Source organism: Uranotaenia lowii, chromosome 1 (assembly GCF_029784155.1).
Source record: "Uranotaenia lowii strain MFRU-FL chromosome 1, ASM2978415v1, whole genome shotgun sequence".
Taxonomy (NCBI): Eukaryota; Metazoa; Arthropoda; class Insecta; order Diptera; family Culicidae; genus Uranotaenia; species Uranotaenia lowii.
The window spans coordinates 93,187,117-93,207,687 of record NC_073691.1 but is presented as its reverse complement, the minus strand read 5'-3'; the positions used below and the strand labels follow the sequence as shown (position 1 = coordinate 93,207,687).

At 39.2% G+C, this 20,571-nt stretch overlaps 1 protein-coding gene across 1 annotated transcript in view; it reads right to left on the bottom strand.

Moving 5' to 3' along the window:
* LOC129740219 (uncharacterized) overlaps positions 1-20,571 on the bottom strand; it is a 79,379-nt gene that overhangs the window by 7,921 nt on the left and 50,887 nt on the right. Inside the window, exon 3 of the mRNA XM_055731834.1 lies at positions 14,475-14,677. Coding sequence (XP_055587809.1) covers positions 14,475-14,564 — 90 coding nt within the window. The 5' untranslated portion in view covers positions 14,565-14,677. The remainder of the gene's footprint in view (positions 1-14,474; positions 14,678-20,571) is intronic.

Sequence of the window (20,571 nt, the reverse complement as noted above, 5' to 3'; positions counted from 1 at the left end):
CCGTCACCGCGCCGTAATAGACGTCCGATAATTACTGCACCCACCGTCCCACCAAATTTGCCAACGAATTCTTCGCCTGAAGTATCAACGCGCCGTAAAAGACGTCCAAGAGTTACTGTAACTGCCGTCCCACCAAATTTGCCAACGAATCATAACGGAAACATGACGCCTTCAGTGCCACCTGTCTCCCCACAAGCGACGTTTGCCTATCCGTTTCCCAACCCGTACGTCACACCGTTTGCTGCCCCATGCTGCCATCGCGCTCCAACAGCTCCCACGGCGTTTGATTACCCGGTAATGTATGGGCAATATAATTTTCTGCCCCAACGACGCGTGCCAATGTAGGTACTAGATCTTCGATCGAAATTCTAGCTTATTGCCAAAATGTGAACCGTATGAGAAGCGCGGTAAAAATGAAGGAAATAAGCTTGAAACTTTTAGGCTCCTCTTTTCAAATTGTTCTCTTTACTGAAACTAGCTGGGACGCTAGCGTTAACAGTGAAGAAGTTTTCGGTTCGAGGTTTAATGTGTTCCGCAGCGATAGAAATTTAGCATTGTCCAAAAAAAGTCAGGTGGCGGCGTTCTTGTAGCTTTGGATTCTATTTTTCCCTCAGAAGAAATTACAACGCAAACATATACTGAATTTGATTCTATCTTTGTAAAAACATTATTGGCAAAGGAAATGCACATTTTTGCTTCCGTGTACTTTCCACCTGAATATGCCACTTCACATTATTTTGAATTATTCTTCCAAATTCTTGAAAATACATTAGCTGAACAACCGGATGCAAAATTACATATTTATGGCGATTTCAATCAACGCAACGCTGACTTTATTTTAGATGATGACAATGAAGCAATTCTACTTCCAGTCGTAGGCGAGAACGAAACGTTACAATTAATCTTCGGCAAAGCTTCTATTTTAGGCTTAAACCAAGTAAATCATGTTAAAAATAGTAACAATAATTATCTTGATCTACTTTTTACTAACTGTACAGAAGATTTTTGCGTAAACGAATCGGCTGATCCACTATGGAAAAACGAAGCATTTCACAAAGCGATAGAATACTCGCTCTTTATCCATAACTGTGCCAAACCTCGCGACTGGGAATACGAGGAAATGCCAGACTATCAGAATTCAAGCTTCGAACTATTATACTAGAACTAATTAATATAGAGTGGTCAAGTGTTTTGAAGAATGAAGGAAATGTTGATACAACAGTAGAAACCTTTTATAACATAATGATTAATCTAATAAACAGTTATGTTCCTTCAAAATTTAAAAGACGGTCCTACAGCTCTAAACACCCTGTCTGATATAACAAAGATTTGAAAAACTTACAAAATAGGAAGCAAAAAGCTCATAAAGTCTACAGAAGTGATAGAAGTGTTACAAATCATCAAAATTATATAAATTTATGCAACCAGCTTAATTCATGTATAAAAAGTTCTTTTGAAAAATACAATCAGAAAATTGAAAAAGAAATTAAACAAAACCCAAAAGCGTTCTTTGGCTACACTAAAAAGCAGATGAAAAATTCAAACTTTCCTACTCAATTGACACTTGATGGAAGCATTGGAAATAATCCACTGGAAATTTCTAACTTATTTGCAACATTTTTTCAAGAAGTGTACACTTCTTTCACTGAGGCTGACCGAGATAGGGAATACTTTTCAGTCATTCCAGATTTAGCGTGTGACATTCAGGTCAATGAAATTGATTACAATAACGTTTCCGAAGGACTTAGAAAACTTGATACTTCCAAAGGAGCAGGGCCGGATGGACTTCCCCCATGTTTCCTTAAAAACTTGGCGGCCGAATTGACAGAGCCTCTTCTGATTCTTTTTAATATGTCATTAAATTATAGAAAAGTACCCAAATTTTGGAAAAAATCTTTTTTAATTCCGATTTTCAAGTCCGGGAAAAATTCAGATGTACGAAATTATATAGGAATAGCTATTCTGTCTTGCATCCCAAAACTCTTTGAATCAATAATAAATGAAAAAATTTATCAACAAGTAAAAAATATTATAACGAGTAAACAACATGGTTTCTTCAAAGGACGCTCTACAGCATCAAATCTTCTCGAATTCGTTACATACGTTATCGATTCTATGAGCAAAGGCTTTCATGTTGAGGCTATTTATACCGACTTTAGCAAAGCCTTTGATCGCATTGACATACCCCTTTTAATCTTCAAATTAAAAAAAAATTGGCTTTCATCCAAATCTTCTCTCCTGGTTACAATCATATTTAACTGATCGAACGCAAATCGTTCGTTTCCAAAACGAATTATCCAAATCTGTAGCTGTGACCTCTGGTGTGCCTCAGGGGTCTCATTTAGGACCTCTGCTTTTCATACTGTTCGTTAACGACATTTCCTTTATTCTAAAACGGATTGAATACCTAATATACGCCGACGATATTAAACTATTCCTGAAAATAAAAACAACCGAAGATGTTGAAACATTTCAAAACGAAATCAATGTTTTCTTTGAATGGTGCAACAAAAGCTTACTTCAATTAAATGTTAAAAAATGCAACTCTATATCATTTAGCAGAAAGCAAAGTTACCCCATCATTGAAACAAAATTAGGCAATCAACCAGTACAAAAATGCAAAATTGTAAGGGATCTCGGTGTCATACTGGATTCAAAACTCACGTTTGTAGAACATCAGAACAATATCATCAATAAAGCAAATTGCATGCTAGGATTTGTAAAACGTTTCAGCAAACACTTTCAAGACCCATACACCATAAAATCACTTTATATATCCTATGTTCGTTCGATATTGGAGTATTGTAGCATCATATGGAATCCTTATTCAAATATTCACGAGCAACGTCTCGAATCAGTTCAAAAACAATTTTTGTTATATGCGCTACGTAAAATAAATTGGACTACTCTTCCTCTCCCGATCAGAAGAGAAAAACTAAATTATATCAAGATGAGATATTCTGATATTCATTTTTTTCCTATCTGGATGAGTTATAATTTAGTACTCGTAGGATGTTAAAATATCTCAAATTATATCAAAAAGTCCATGCAACCATAACTAATTCATATCAGCCGTTGTTAGAATTTAAACAAAATTATAACTCATCCAGATAGGATATATAAACTAAAAATCTTATAGGACTTGTATGCAAAAAAAAGATGGCGATAAGAGATGAGACTCAAACTCATCATTTTTCCAATGACATCCATCCCACCAGCTGTGTGTCCTTGCTTACTACTCTACCTGCGCTTCATAGAAGATGGGTGTTTATTTTTCGTACTGATCCTGCATAGCTCGATCCTGGCTGCTTGTTTGGGGCCAGCGCAAAGACAGGCTGCCTTTTGGGTTCCATAGAATTGGCCAATGGGAATTCATATAAGTGTACCTGATGTATTGGAATTTTGAAGGATCGGCCCGATCGGGATCGGACTATTGAAATTCTCAAAGGGAAGCGTGCGCACGGGAATCAGGCAGCCGTTTGTGTGGATTCAAACTGGACAATGGGAAATAATTCCATACGTTTACTTGAAGAATTGGAATCGGACTATTGGAATTTTAAAAGGGATGTGTGCGGACGGGCAGGCAGTCGACTTCGAGTGTCGTTCAGATGAATGAAATACATTGAAAGTTTACCTGATGCATTGAAATTAGAATGAATTGGAATAAGATTATCAGAATTTGAGAAGAAATACTAGAAGTACCTACTGAAATGAAGGCTCCGAAAATCCAATAGCAGCTTTTAAAGCATGCAGGCAGATCAACGATCCCTCAAAAATGATTATTTTCATTCATATAGGTAATCGATTAATTTCGTCTTAAAGCTTGAAAAAGTGCGTTTGAAAAAATTGTTTTTATCAAAAGTAGATATAATTCTGTTTAAGAAAAATCACAAACAACAAATCTCATTTCAAAACTATAACTGAATCAGATATAAATATCTCGCTGAGATAGGTTTGAGTAAGGATTCTGATATGCTCTTCTGATCGGGCTGCCATCGTATGAATCTCGTTGTAAGCTTATTGATATAGAACCTCTCAGTAAACGCAGAGAATTTTCCCAAATTGCATTTGTCAATGATGTTATTACACAAAGAATAGACAGTCCTGAATTACTTTCAAAACTCAATTTTTACGCACCCTCCCGTCCATTAAGAAATAAACATTTGTTCTACATTAAACTTTACGACAAAGGCTATGCGAAACATTAACCTATTAATCAAATGATGTACAAATACAATTTACAAAGTGAAATTATAGACGTAGCGATGAACAAAACACAATTAACACGTTCGTCGCCCAAAAAAAATCTCAGAGCATGAAAGTAAAGCGAGAGAGCTTCAGATTTACAACGCGTGGCAGAACTGAGCGGCAACCTTGCTTAAGAGAGCCGTCACCCATACATGGGTGACGTGGCGACGAACGTGTTAAAAAAGGCATTCAAAAACAACTTCATAGAACAACAAAATAGCTTACATTAGTTTTAAGTAGTTTTAAGTATTGTAGTCTACATAGTTTGACTTAATAATAAATAAATTTAATTGATTCGAATATAAACCAAAAGTGACCAGGGCTCATAAATCGAACCCGAAAAGAAAAATACCGCGAGTGTTACGACCGTAGTCCCAATCGAAGTGGCCAAATCGCCGCGCCCCAAACGCCACCAGCTCAACAATACTCCAACCCCAGCATCCGAGAGCGTAGGAGCCTCCGAGATTAAGAGCGAGCCGGTAAGTCTTACTTAGACCCCCTTTGAATGTATTAAAAAACCCATTCGTTACAGTATCTTAAATGCAAAAATGTGCTAAATTACATCAGCAATTTGAAGGTTATTGCTCTGCATCAATTAATTGAGGAAATATTGTTAACAAAACAATATTCCATGGAAAATAGTCAAAAGGGGATAAAATGTGGACAACCTTAGAGAAGTGTAAAGTTCAAATTAATATCTCTTTGATTGTCATATTTTTATGAGAAATGCAATTTCAAAACCGCAACTAAAAAAAAATTTTAGACCCAGGGGTGTAAAACAGAAAAAAATGAAAAAAAAATCGCTCAAATGTCAAATTGGTCTGGTTAAATCACCGACCACTGAGTGCGTAACTTATTTTGGGTCTTGAAAATGATCGTTGTAAAAACTTTTTTCTTAAGACTTCAAGAAAGTTTTTTCATTGAACAGGATTGAAAATTTAATCAAAATAGGCATGCCTTATACACGGAAAAAAATTTAGTGGTCATCCAAAAGACGCTGTCATGATAATTTTACCATTTCAGCGCTATAGTATTTTCAACCACGAAAAATATAACATCGATTTTGTAAAAGTGTGCATGAAACATTATTGAAATTACTATGTACCTGATAATTTTCGATAACTTTCAATGTTTGTTGTCGAAAATACTATGGTCATGATAATTTCATCATAATTTATATTACAACTAGCGTCCGCATAGTAATTTAGACATTGTGGCACCAATTCATATCAACAAAATACTACGCACATGGTACTTTTGAGAACAAAACATATTTGACTCAAAAACATCAGTGCGTATGATAATTTTACTATGGTAAACATTCTTGTTGTTTATACTAATTGAGGATCATTAATCATCAAACCAGTGAGTAAACAAACAAATTTTGAGCTGCTTTCAATTTTCATAACATTATCATAATCTTTTCAGAGCATCGGGAGAACACACTAACATTGACCGACGTGTGTAGGAAGTGTGAATTTTAATGTTTTCAATTATGTAGTAATTCATGCATGAAATAAACAAACAAACATACATAGTAATTTTACTATTTAAATCAAGCTCCTCGCTACTCCTAATCTTTATCATAACACATATTAGTTTCATCATGAAACATATCAATTTTACTAGGCACGAAGTATAATAATGCATCATTTGATCGACAATTTTACTAAAACGCAGTCGAATTTACTATGCGCAGCCAAATTAAGCACATGGTAAAATAGCTATGCGTAAGGTATTATAAACAACAAAACATATTTTACTCAAAAATATGGTTGCCTGTTGTTCATTTAAACCATGGATCTAGTAGTTTTACCACTGACCACACTGACATGACACTTAGAACAAAAATTCAACAAGTTTCTGTCTAATTTTTTGTTGTCAGATTTTGCAGGTTCGCAATACCGACGGCAGGTGGCGAACCTGAAAAAATTGACAAAAAATGCCCTGTAGGAAAAATGGTCCTGTTTAGCCCGATTTTATCGTAGAAATTGCGTGTTTTATTTTTAAAGTTGGGTGGCATTTCCTAACTGGGATAGCATTTCTTCAAATCGATCGATGCGCACTCTGGAATCGACATTGCGCACTGTTGGAAAAATTATCCAGAAAACGAAATCGAGTGTCCAGTCAGTATGGTCAGTGGTTTTACTATGCTTTTTTTTGTGTGTACATAAAACAATAACTATGTTGATTTTGATTGGTTCCGGCATGAATTTTTATCTTGAACGATTACAACTCTTTTCAAAATCCGCTCAGTTTTTTGTCGACAAGTAAAAAAATGTTGCAGCGAATATCTATCTATTTTTCTTGCCCAGCTCTAGGCATATAATTTTTTTTGTCATCGAATTGATTATCGTGAATCACCCCTCGGCAAAGATCTTTCAAGGCCTTCTGGTTGTATAAGCTACTTGTAATTTGTTCTTCAGAACCTACTGTAGGTGGGCCTTTTTACTCTAATAGGTATTTTAATAGTGTTTTAATGGTGTTTATATAACTAGACGTTGTTTTATAACGAAGAACTATAGAACTATAGAACTAAAATTGTTTATTGGGCAAGATATTGAGTAATCTGTTCATCAACGTCGGTTATTACATTTTCATCTACTTCCTTCATCTCTTCAGACTGATGATCCGTTGTCAAGGCCGTATCTTTATTGTTCGAAGTTGCTCGTTTTGGACGAATCGTCGACATTCGAATTTTGCTATATGTTGGATCTCCAACTACTGTTATTTTGAAAAACAACTGGAAAACATTTCTAAACTCACGAAAACCTGTTAGAGATTTTGGGGGTTGTGCTATTTCTGACACCCGTCCATGTGAACTTGGTCCAAAACTTGCGAGAAAAAAAAATCAGCCAAGTAATAAACCGCGTTATCACCTCTTTGCCAATAACAGTTCGGGATGACTGTTTTACAGTGCTAATCGATCCGAAAACCATAAACAATCTATAAATTAATATGAATAATCAACATATTATATGATAATGATAATAAATTATAACAGCGAATGATACTATTTAAAAATAGTAGGCAACAAGAATATTTAGTAATATAAATTATAATTAATAATCACAAATTAATAGTTAGAATTTAGAACGCTTTTAACAATCTTACATATCCCTGGCGGAAGTCATCTTCGGACAATTTTGTATTCCAAGTAATCAACTGCGCCTCATTTTCTATTTGTACATGTTGTACATCGGGGGAGGTGCATATGTCCAACCGTTTGATGTTGATGATAGTTCTGAAAGGAAACTGAAACGACCAAAACTTTCTCTAAAACAACCCTCGATTGTTTTTTTTAATTTGTAACTCAGACCTCAATTTGTACACTTTTTTCATCAATGGTTTTTTTCAATGTTATTGTTCTATTCCGGGACGTTACGGACACAAACATAATAAAAACGCGAAAAAAATAACGAATTAAAACTAACTTTAGTAAACGTGTTAAAATGTACGGTCACGTCACGATACTCGATTCTAAAGAATACAACAATAATGTGTTGTTCGTTGTTGACAGACAAGCTGCCAGCAGTGAGCCCAGCGGGTTTCTTCATATGGTGTTTCACGCCCTAACTTCTCCTCCCTTAATACAGCTGGTACGGGTCAAACCGGATCGGCGGTCTTCTAGTCCGAGAAGATCGACGAGGCAAGTGTACAGCTGTTTGCTCGATGGCTGATTGAAACTCAACTGTATCAGAAAAGCTTGATGGTGAGGTGTTTAGTAGAAGACTTTGAGGGCAATGGTGACATCGGTGGGATATTTGGAGACTGTCTTGGATTCCGCACAACTGTGTTTGATGTAGAAGTTGGCAGCGGAGCTGAACGACCATGCACTGTTGATGGTGGGCTGGATTGCGCAGAGGTTGAGGCCCGTGTTGGAGGTTCTGGCAAGTTCCAGGCGTCCAGTAGAATGGTTAACTGAAGTTGCGATGGTTTCGGAGAATTTGTTGGCCTACTTGGAGTACGATTGCGAAGCTGGTTTAAGTGCGAGATCGCACAAGCTTACCGATCTCCAAACGCACGTTGAACATAACGTTTCCGATTCGTTCGACAATCGTTCCAGGTGTCCAGTGCCATTGGTTTCTTGAAAACACCTTCGCGTAAATCGGGTCATGGCTCTGGAAGCTTCGGTTGAGTTCAGCTGGTGGATTTTCGCTGTGAACTGGTGGGCGAAGTAGATCCAAGGATGTTCGAATTGGCCTGCAGAACATAGCTTCGCTTGGCGACTTCCCTTCAGGCGTCGCTGGATTGCGTGTGCTTCTGTAGGTCAGTAAGAAGGTACACAACGCTTCGCTTATCTCCCCTCTCGAATTTTCCGAATGGCCCGTTTGAAGGTGTCCACAAATCGTTCAGCTTGGCCGTTCGATTGTGGGTGGAAGGGTGCCGTGGTGAGGTGCTGTATGCTGTTTTCGGCGCAGAAAGTTTGGAACAGAGCGCTGCAAAACTGGGGCCCGTTGTCGCTCACCAAGGTTGTCGGTATTCCAAAACGAGCGAAGAGTTCTCGGAGAATGTTGATTGTGTCTGTGCTTGTGGTGCTGCTCGTCCGAACGATCTCAGGCCACTTGGTGAAGGAATCGATCACAAGCAGGAAGTTATCTCCTTCGATTGGTCCAGCATAATCAATGTGCACTCGTTCCCATGGTTTGGTAAATTTGAGCCACAGCGAAGGCGCAGAGTGTGGTGGAGATTTCGCTGTCAGTGCACAGTGTCGGCAAGCCTGGACGTAGCTGGAGATTTCGTTGTCAACATTCGGCCAATACACATATGAACGAGCGATGGCTTTCATACGCTGAGTGCCGGGGTGGCCACGATGAAGCTGGTCGAGACAGCGCTTGCGGAATGGAGCGGGAATAGCCAACCGTTCCCCGAAAAGTATGCAACCGCCGACAATCGTGAGGGATTCTCTTCGGTCGTAAAAGCGCTTGAGCTCTGGAATGGATAGAGCTTTTGGATCGAGCCAACCATCTCGCAAAAAGCGATAGACCTTCATCATGACCAGATCGGTTTGCGTGGCTTGTTGGGTGTCGCTAAAAGTAAGGGGAAGTGTACCTCAGGTGATCCTCGAGAACCAAAGAAGTGATCACATAATCCTCGTCGGGCTTTGTATGGTGTTTGATCAGCCGGGAAAGTATATCGGCGTCCCCAAACTTCGCTGTCGACACATGTTCGATGGAGAAATCGTACAGGAGCAGCATCAGTGCCCATCGTTGCAGGCTGTTCGATGTGTAGACCGGAATGCCCTTTCTCGACCCAAAAATCCGCAACAAAGGGGCATGATCGATCTTCAGGAGGAAGTGGCGGCCAAATATCATTTTGTGGAATTTGGGCGTTGCAAAAATGATGGCTAATCCTTCTCTGTCAGGCTGGCTATAATTTTTCTCCGCAGGTGTAAGCGCTCTGGCTGCATGCTGGATGACTTTCACAGAACCGTCCGGAAATCGGTGACTAATAGTAGTCCCAACCCCGACTGAAGAAGCGTTCGCCGAGACGACTATGTCGAGCCTCGGGTTGTAGTGGGTAAGCAGAAGATTTGAAGTGAGAATCTACTTGAACTTGGTGAACGATTCTTTGCCTGCAGGGGTCCAATTGAACTTAGCTTGTAACCATTATTTATTATGATGCATGTATTTTAGTATGAATTTCGATCAGCAAAAGCACCTTCCACACTTTCAGCCTCAGTGTGGGTGGGTTTTCAATAAGTTCGTGAAACCCCTCGTTTGACATACATGTCAGAAGGAAAATATAAGAAAACGAAAATGAAATTTCGCTCAGTGGAGGAAAAAACGGAAAAAGAGTGGCGTGACTCGCGCTTTTTCGGTCGCGGATTAAGTTGGTGGTGCGAAACACGGCACAAGTTGGACCAGAACCGGAACTCGAACGGATCGGCGTGGTCAACCAGTCTGCCGGAAACAGCAAACATTGCTGAAGCGGTATCATCTATTCAACAACCGTACCACAGTGGCTGCTGGGTCCCGCCGTGTTCAAACGAAAGCTCGACAAAATCGAAGCAAGAACCCATCGCGTCGAAATCCAACCAGCGAGAAAAGGGCAACAAGCGAGTGTCGCATACGGGGCGCAAGCAACGGAAACATAAGCGGCTCCCAATATCGCCAGTGTCACGCCTTGGAAAAGGCAGGATTCGGTGTGCACAACAGCCCCTGCAACGGGGCTTTTTTGCTTCTCTATTTTTTCTCAGCTACCACTGGTGGTATCGGCGAAAGGCTTTCGTTGTTAGACCTATTAGACCGGTTCAAAGCGAAAATCATCAGACTAGAAAAACCGTTCGGGGATCCAGGATTCCAGAAGTCAGCACGCAGGCGAAGTCTCTCAACAGCAGAAGGGAAGTGGGCTTCCCGGATAAGGGGCGCCTCTACGTCTTCATTGTTCACCCACACGGTCTCCAGCACTGTGCCTACAGCATCCGGCGAGACCTGCCGTGTCTCGAGAACACGGGCTCACTTCAACCACATCATCTGTTGTCGGCCAGACCATATCGCAGCAAAAGGGTGCACGGAGCAAAGCCGTTGGATTGCCTATTGGACAATTGCGTGGTGTGCTTCGAATCAACGATCGAAGCATCGACGATTTGCCAGTCACGATGCCGAATTCATGCAGGCAGCACAGCGTCAGGCGGCGCTAATCATCTTGCACTAGTCAGTGCAACACCAGTAGGTTTTGAATGTTCGGTGCCCGAGCCTGCTGGTAACCATCAACACACTATCACAACCAACAACCCGACGGTCGAAGGATAATGGCGTGGAAGGAGTGAGACCGTCAAGAAGAAGAAGAACACCTGGTGCGGCGTACGTCAAATGATGACCGAACATGTGAGTTTTTCCTTTGCTATGAACCACTAAATACATGCGAAATGAAAATCCTAAATTATCTAGTTGTGGCCAGCCCTTTTACTTGTGCGGAGTTGATTTTAAAGCCCTTTCACTCTTGCCATATGTAGCCAAATAAAAAGAAATTCCAACAAGCTCCAGCTTTCAAGAGCTCATCCAGCGGGAACCGAAGTGTCCTCATGTTGAGCAGGAACTTGCCATAGTAGTTTATGGCTCCGAGGAACGAACGGACTCCCTACACGTCAACTGGAGCGGGCATCTCGTTGATGGCTTGCACTTTGGCTGGATCTGGACGTAGACCATGGCGATCTAGCAGGTACCCCAAGTATTTTATTTGAGGCTGGACGAAAGTGCATTTCTCCGGGCGCAATGTAAATCCGAAGTCGCGAATCCGCTTGAAATGCGCTTCGAGATTGGCTAGGTGCTCCTCTTCGGTTTCGCCCCCGACAACAACGTCGTCGAGGTATCCAGAAGTGCAGCTGAGACCATCTGTCATGGTGTCAATCAGCTGCTGAAAAGCTACGGGTGCTGTTTTGATGCCAGGCGAAAGGCGATTCTATTTATAACCCGCGATGCGTGTTGATGGTAAGCAGGTTCCGGCTATCTTCATCAACCTCGACCTGTAGAAAAGCATCAGAGAGATCGATTTGGCTGAAGACGGTGCAATTGGACAGTTTCGTGAAAATGTCTTCAGGGAGTGGAAGCGGGTACTGGTGGGGCTGCAAAGCTTCGTTCAACCCGGTGGAGTAGTCTCCACAAATCCGTATCGACCCGTTGGATTTCCGCACGACCACGATCGGAGCTGCCCAGTTGGAGAAATCAACCAGTGAAATGATGCCTGCGCGCTCAAGCCGATCGAGCTCATCGTCGACGGTACCTAGCATTGCGTAAGCCACTGGAAGCTTGGGCCGCAAAGCAGGCTGGACATCGGACTTCAGTTCCAGCTTTACTATGGTTTTACTGCACAATCCTAAGGCACTCCTGAAGAAGGTCGGGTAAGTGATTCCAATCTGGTTGCAGAACGACGAAATTGGCACTGACCAGAGGCCAAAAGCATCAAGCAGTTCGATGCCAAGCAGATTCAGCGCTTTGTCCACCACGTAGAATGTTCCACGGCGAAGCTGGCCGTTGACGTTGACGCCACAGTCAAATTTGAAGAGCAGCTGAAGAGGGGCACCACAAGCAGTAGATGCTTTTTCTAGTGCGGGGGTGGTGGAAGGCTTTCTTTTTAATTCGTGTATCCGCATTTCCCAGTACATAACAGTTATTATCCATCGAGGTGGTTTTGTAAATGTCGTTTCGAAACCCTCAAATATTTTTAACTTATTTTATATAACATTACAAATATAAAATACAATACCGTCAACCGGGGCATCATACAAAAGCAGGGTTAGATGCAACATTTGTATACAACAATGCTCATTCAATTTTTATTTCAATATACTGTAATAAAGTTATCATCGAATGATCAACAAATTGATGGTGACATAGTTTTTGACATCGTGAGAGAATTTTTCAAAATTTTTGATTGTAATACAAAATTTAAAAAATCGAGCAATCGATATGCAAATTTTTACATTTTTCCATAAAAAAAACTTTACCTAGTATGACGGATTGGCTTAATGATATCACCTACAAACTTTATATTGCTTTCATCCTATTTTAACCCTGTTGGTGTTTAAATATTTTTCGGACAATCACAATTTTTTTTAAATGAATATTTTTATAATTTAGTTAGTTGTCTGGGGCAAAATGCAACAAAATGCAAATCAGAACTAAATTTCATAAATCGCGTTTCCATATGCTGGGATATGATTGTTTTGCATTATGCGTTTGTTAACATTAAAATTTTTCTCGTCGCCAGAGCGAACTTCATAAATTCCCTTCGGGCCCGAGGAAAGCCACCCAATGTTCCAGTGAGGGATGTGTTAGCTGTGATGGACTTGCACTATATGTTTGAAATATACCTTTTCCTTAAAACTATTGATCTTCATCTACAATTATTTTTATTGTTTCCCTATCTATCTTCTTTTTTCTTAAAAAAGTGAACTAGATATAAGCACACACTAGTAATCAAACAAAACGAGCTTGGCTCCTTAAAGCCTAAAGGTATGAGCCGTTTCAAATAAAGAATTTACAAAAAAAACATTAAAATTTCATCTATTCATAGATTTATTTTCACGATTTAAGCTAATAGAATAGTATTAGTAGTATTTTTTGACCCTAAATGTATGCAGCAGATTAACACTTTTTTCTTAAAAACATTTTTGACAGAAAAAATTTCAAATTTAATTCAAACAAAACCAAAAATTGCTGCAATTGGTGCTTCATGCGTTATGACATCACAAATGTATCAAAAATTATAAATTTTTAAACGTCTTCATTTGATTTTTCATTAATTAAAAAGTTTGTTGCAACTTACCCCTTTTTATTAGTAGGGTGAAAATCGCATGTTTTTGTAAACTTAAAAATAACTGATAAAACCAATAATTTTTCTGACTACGTCAGTTTGGTGTCCTATCTATCTTAAAATTTTTGATGTACAAAAGGTATGATTATCTGTAAGCATTAAGATTTTAGAAGCCATTGAAATTGAAAAGTGTTGCATGTTGCCCCAGTTGGCGGTATCTAACCTTCGAACAATTACTGTTATTGCGTTATGCGTTATTACTGTTTGCATGACGTTGACAGGCATTCTATCAATGACAACATAATGTGGAGTGTCATCTACACGATAACTTTTGGATACCTCTTAAAGGCGTAAAATTGACCCGCTATTTTATTTATATATAATTTTACATTTAATATCATATAAACACCTTTATTTCCTCCATAGGAAGTTTTTCGATCAATAAAATACACACGTTTGTAACTGCCCGGATTCTAAATGATCATAGCCTTAGCCTATAAATAACGGAAAACTGAAGTGTTGTAGGTGAATAATGTCTGAAAAATTACGAGTTACATCACAAAGTTTCCAATCGATTGGAAAACAAGAGAGATATATAAAAGCGCCAGCACTAAATTTTACTTCGGAAGTCCAGACTTCCGACTTCCGAAAGACTTCTGACAAAGAAAAGTGAAGTACTAGATTGTCGGAAGTCTGTGTTTTTTTGCCAGTTCACCAGCGACGTTTCTAAAATTTTTATTTAAATTCACAATAGCGGTTTTAGTCAGGAGTAAAGTACGCATAGCGTACTTTTGATGACTTGAAACATAGATTTTTTTAAGTAATTTTAAAATCCTTACTTATAACTTTTATATTATAACTCTGATCGAGGTGCAGTTTCGAGTGAAATGTTAGTCATACATTTAAAACAAATTGATATTTTGAAATTTTGTTATCTAGATAGCTTTATTTCCTGATAAATGACTCACCTGTGGAACGGTGACGGGTCGATCGAGGTCCACTAGCGGACAGGAGCCCCGATGTTGCTGGATGAATTTTGGCTGGTACGGTTCTAGCATCCGAATCTTCCCCCACCGATGGAAGAAAAGTCCGATGGCCCCGATCCATAGGATGAGTACAAAAATTACGATGAGCGCTTCCTCTGGTCTTACCACTATGCTTGGTCCGGATCCTGGAACAAAAGACGCGGAGAATGGAAAAAAGGAAAATTGAATGAGTAAACATCCTGAATGGGCGCGGTCCAATTATAGCATATAACAATGCAATGATGGTTGGCTACCAATAGTGCCTTGTTCAAACATATTTTGGCTACAGTCATAAATAATTGGTTCGCTTTTGTCCGAAACCCAGGAAGTCCAATGATTATAGCAATTAGGTAATAAATGTGTCTTTTGTTGGAACCATTTTGAAATTATCTATTGAATTTATCTTATCTTAGTTGACATCACTTACAGTTGACTATGAAAGGCTTTTCAATACACGTTCCAAAACAATTTTCTAGCTGCTAAGCTAGATTTGTGACTTCTTATATCCAACTACGTGTTATTGAATGTTTACCACTGATTATAATGTCGAACAACATGCCTCGCCTTATAGCTGCGAGTACTAGTTTTTTTTTCTCAGAACTAATCCGTGTGGGTTCGAGCATGAAGCAAAGAGCTTACATTTTAATCCTAAAAATAATGAACGTTTCTGGGTCTGCTGCCAAGCGGTAAATTGCCAAAGATATGTTGAGTCCCATCCCACACAAACACACAGCATGGAATAAGCTGTAACGACTAATAAAGCCATTATTCCACAGCGACCGGACTAGCAACCTGTAGGTTCATGAATAAAAAGGTCGGCAAAAGAGATACTCTCACCGAATCCATAATGGTCCCACGAAGAGTGTCCGTCCAATGCCTAGTGTACATATTCTGTGTCTCATTTCCGTAATTACTGAGCAAGCATGTAAGAATGTCTTCTTTTGCCCCGTCGTCGGTTGACAGACGATGGGAAAAAAATGTAAAAAAAGGACTGTATGAAAAATGAAAGTCGGAAGCCAACGATCCGATGGGAGGTTTCCTCTCTCTTATCATTCAGTTGTGATGCGCCTAATGAAAAAGGGGGAAGTAATCAGGGTCATGTTCGAAGTTGTTAACCTAAACATAACCAAACCGCCACTTGTCGTTGCCTAGGAATGTTCTCTTTTGGGAAGCTTAATGAGAGTTTATTTTTGGCTTTCATTGAATAAGTATTCTCAAAACATTGATACACGTTAATTCCAATTATGCGATGTTGAAAGTATCCTCTATTAATGGAATGGAATCTTGTTTGAATGTTTACTTGTGTGTAATTCCACTCCGATGTCCTGGAGTTGTTGCCTATACAAAGGCGTTTATCATCGTCATAAATTTGTGCAGCAGAAACCCGCTTATCCGAGATATTGTGGGGGTGGGTCACCTTGGATGAGTGAAATTTCGGATTAGGTATACGAAACACATTGAAAACTCTATTCTTCTGCTTTGATTTTGCATACCATCCAGGAGCATAGCTCGATAGATACATGGGCTTCACATTCGTCGAAAATCGTCGATTTAATCATAGATCTTCCTAAGATAAATGTTGAATCAATCAATTACTTATTCTAATTTTATGTTCTTATATTGTTTAATTCCTTGATCATAAAGTTATCACAAATCCCAAAAAGACGGTTAAGTGTTAAAATTTAAAAAAAATATAAACCCTAGAAAATCTCACCCGAAACATGGAAAATAAATATCAAAAACTGAATTCAAATCGCAATTCAATGAGCTCAGAGCAAGTATTACCCCTACCTCACTGTAGGTCGCTTGTTATTCGGACTTCCGCTGTAAGGGAGAATGGGGATACTTGATCCCCTTTTCTTATTTTCACCATATCATTTTGGGAAAATTTAGCAACTTGCCGTCTTTAGTTTTTTTTGTCAGCGTATAACTTCAAGTTTATTTGCTCCAAAAATTAGAAAGATACATGAACTCGTAGATGAGCTAGAAGCATTTTCGTGAGACTAAAAAAAATTGTGATATTTTTTAAGCTATAGGAGACTTGATTCTTTACTAAAGAAGACTTGATCCTTCCTTGATTCAGAATGTCCTGACCTTAAGTGAAAATCTAGTAAATTCCGAAGATAACAGGCCCGTTGACTATTTTTGCCATATTAATTCTCATTTAACAGTTTGTAAGTATCAGGCAAAGAGAATTCTTAAAATTGGTCTACTACACTAGAGTGATTGCATACTTTAAGGCGCAATTATCTTGTTTTTAGTTAAATACCGTATTTATAGTCCTTTTCAACAGATAATTACTGGATAGACATAAGTTATTGGACAAATATTAGTAATTTCATGATAACCAATGATCACGACCCATCCAGAAGAAAAATATATCTTTTTGGACTCCAGGGATCAGTTAAACCCATAACATACAATTTGGAAAACTTCTTCTTAAAAAAATAAGACTTCACTATTGTTTTGATAATATAGCATTATGAAGTTCATATTATACTCTCACGATTGAAATATAAGAATAAATATTTTTATGACAATTTTTTTATGTGAAAAAAATTTTAAAGTGATAAAAAAAAATTCATAATACATTTTGTTAAATTTTTCAAACAAAGTTCAATAACTCGAAATATATTTTTTTTTAAATTTTCAGCATTTCTAGAACTTTTGATATTTGTAAGTCATTCCAGTTTCGAGATATAGCGAAAGAATCAAGTATCCCCAGGGATCAAGTATCCTCATTCTCCCCTAACGATCTTCTTGAATCAATGCGCTTTACGGCCATATGTAGATAAATGCCAAAAAGAAGGACTCTTAAATGATTTGTTCCATTATGTCGTGTTTACTCCCGTTATTCGAGCTTACGGATTTGAAAAGCTTGGATAGATAAAATTACTTTTGAGAACACAAAAGTAGATGCATGCATTTGTGTAGCATATGTTTTTACGTTTAGCACAACTATTAAAATGAGTACTTTTGAGAAATAGTTCAGTTCTTTTTTGTTCATTTTTAGAGGTTTTATCCAACTAGGTCATTCTTCCTCGAGAGATAGTGCAAAATCACTTTGAACCCTCAATCGTTCCTAAAATTTTTACGACTATTTATTTAACGTTCCAACGTTTCAATCCATATAGGATCGTCATCAGGGACTGCAAAGTTTATTGTGTGTGAACTAAATTATCAAAAATTCTTCACAAGATTATCTGATTCGTCGTATTTCTTGTCAGGTTTGATTCGGCTGATCAGATAAAGCTGTCATTTGTTCTGTTACTATAATTTTTGTGATTAATTTTCGATTCTAGTGTTATGTAGTGTTATCTGACTTACTGTGTGAAAATTCGTACTTCCTCCTATATTTGGATTAAATTTTCACTGCTTCGATTTTTCACAGTTGTTACGATGTTTCGGGTTTTAATAATTGTTATAACGAGCGATTACTATAACTACAACTTTAATTCGAGTTTATTGGCAAATACTTTTCGGCGCGCGCTCTTGGTGCTCTCCTCCAACTAACTCCCCAACCTTCAGTCCTAGTACATCTGTCATCAGAAAGGCTCATGTCACTCGCTGCAGGATAAAGCCTTTCGTGGTATCGCAACATCTCCCCCTCAATAAAGATGATAGTCTCTATACCTCACCGGAACGTTTCGGGTTCTACCAGATCTCCTAAGAGGAACAACTTCATTGTTTACTTCTTCTACCGGCAACTGTGGTGTGGCAATTTGTTTCGTTCGATACATATCAAAACTGTCGACCAATATATCGAGGGGAAGTTGTGGCTTATTCCTGGGTCCTTCACCTTAGCGACGTATCATTTGGTTAACATGGGCTGTCACGATTCGCCCATTGTCTAATTGCACCGTATACAACACGTTACCCAGGCACTTAACAACTTCACCTGGACTCCACTTCGTTGATTCTCGTACATGCTGCTGAACATACACCGCATCGCCACTCTCAAAGCGTCGTATCCTATCTGCAGCCGGCACCTTATCTTGAGGGATATTTTTCGATGGTAGCAATAGGTCTAAATTTGAACGTATACGACGTCCAAATAAGAGTTCAGAAGGTGATTTGCCACTGCTTGCATAACGGTTCGGGGTGATTCTATAATTCAGCAAAAATGTATCCAATGCGACTTGCAAATCTCCTTCTGGATGATGAATTTTGGCCAACGATCGTTTAAACGTGTCGACGAATCTCTCAGCCTGCCCGTTAGACTGAGGGTGGTAAGGTGGACTGCGCACGTGCTCAATGCCGTTTTTTGTACAAAAGTCTAAGAAAATATCCGAAGTGAATTGGCGTCCATTATCACTGACTAATGTGTCTGGCATTCCGAAGCGACAGAATACATCTCGTAGCATCGTAATTGTAGCAGCCGAAGTGCTGGTTTTCGATGATATTATTTCGGGCCATTTGGTAAAAGCATCAACAATTATCAAAAAATATAACCCGTAATGCGGCCCTGCATAGTCAATATGCACTCTTTGGAAAGGCCTAGTTGTCTCAGGCCAGGACTGTGGAACTGCTCTAGCTGGAGCTTTCAAAACTCTAGAGAACTGTGCACATCTTCGCACCCATTCTTGAATATCTGTATCCAACCTCGGCCAGTAGATGTAGCTTCGTGCCAAAGCCTTCATTCGCTCTATGCCTGGATGAGCTACGTGCAGTTGTTTTAAAACCCTTATGGTCCGTTTCCAGCTTAAAATGACGTCCGTAGATAAAGCGATGAAAACGGGTCACAGCAAAAATTAGAGCGAGCCCTTCCTTCTCTATTTGCCCGTAATTCTGTTCAGCTGATGACAACGCACGAGAAACATGGTAAATTGCCTTCCTAGTTCCGTCCGGAAAAACATGTTGAATGCACGCACCGATGCCAAAGTTAGATGCGTCAGCAGAAACTATTATCGGCAATTGTGGATCGGAGTGTGTTAATGCCAAATACGATAACAAAATAGTCTTAAAGGAGTCGAAACTTTTCTGGCATTGTTCAGTCCAGTCGAAATGCGAATGATCGCAACGTTGCGACGTCGGTAGGCGCAGGCATGTTAGAGATGGCCTGTGTTTTGTTCGGATCTGGACGGATTCCCGTACGATCAATAATGTGGCCCAGGTATTTTACCGATTCCGCAAAAAACTGGCATTTCTCCTCCTTGAGGCGCAATCCGAACTCTTGAAACTTGCTCAGTACCTGGTCTAGACGATAATCATGCTCAGCTTTCGTACATCCGGTTATAATTACATCGTCTATATACGGTTTATGAGACGCATTCGTATTTCTGCTTCGTCCGGCGATTGTAAGCCGCATACGAACACTAGGCACTTAAACTGGTCAACGGTTGTTCTGCCAACATTGAATTCTTCACAGTGCCTATTAACTGCTGCAGAATAGCTGATGTAATCTTCATGGCTGGATTTTACTGTTTGAAGACAACGATAACACCACTTTCCACTGTTTGTTTTACTTTGATCTGGTTCAGCTAGTGTATGCTATTGTTTACAGGGTGTTGTTGGATTCGTGTTTCTGTGTTGGTGTTTTTATGTTTTGAGTTTATTTTGGGCATATAGTCTTAGCCACTGGCCCTTACAACCCGAACTGCGATGCAGTTCAAGTAGAGAAAGAAGAAGAAGGAGTTTATTTTTCTTTTTGTGTGTTGAAGTGTTTTAAAAATGTTTACGTATGTTGAATGTATGTTTTCGGTGTCTTTTCTTAGGTTTATTGCGTGCTTTGTTGTTTTTATATGGCAGCTCTCCAGGATCAGCAATTTGTTCTCGTTGTCACACCTGTCGATGATATCCGCTTTATCTATGTCGAACAGGTGATCCATAGCTATTTCGTGCTCCAATAATGCTGTCTGTTGGCGAAGTTGTTGTATTGCGTAGTCCTGTTTTGTGTATCCGATGTTCCATAGGCGCTTGAGTTCGTTAGTTTGAGTCCTGTGTTGTGAGATTCATTGTTTTAATTTTCTCGTTGTATATCCTATGTAGCATGCTTCGCAGTTTTCTGCTTCCTGTGTTTCATCTGTTTTCCAATGTCCTT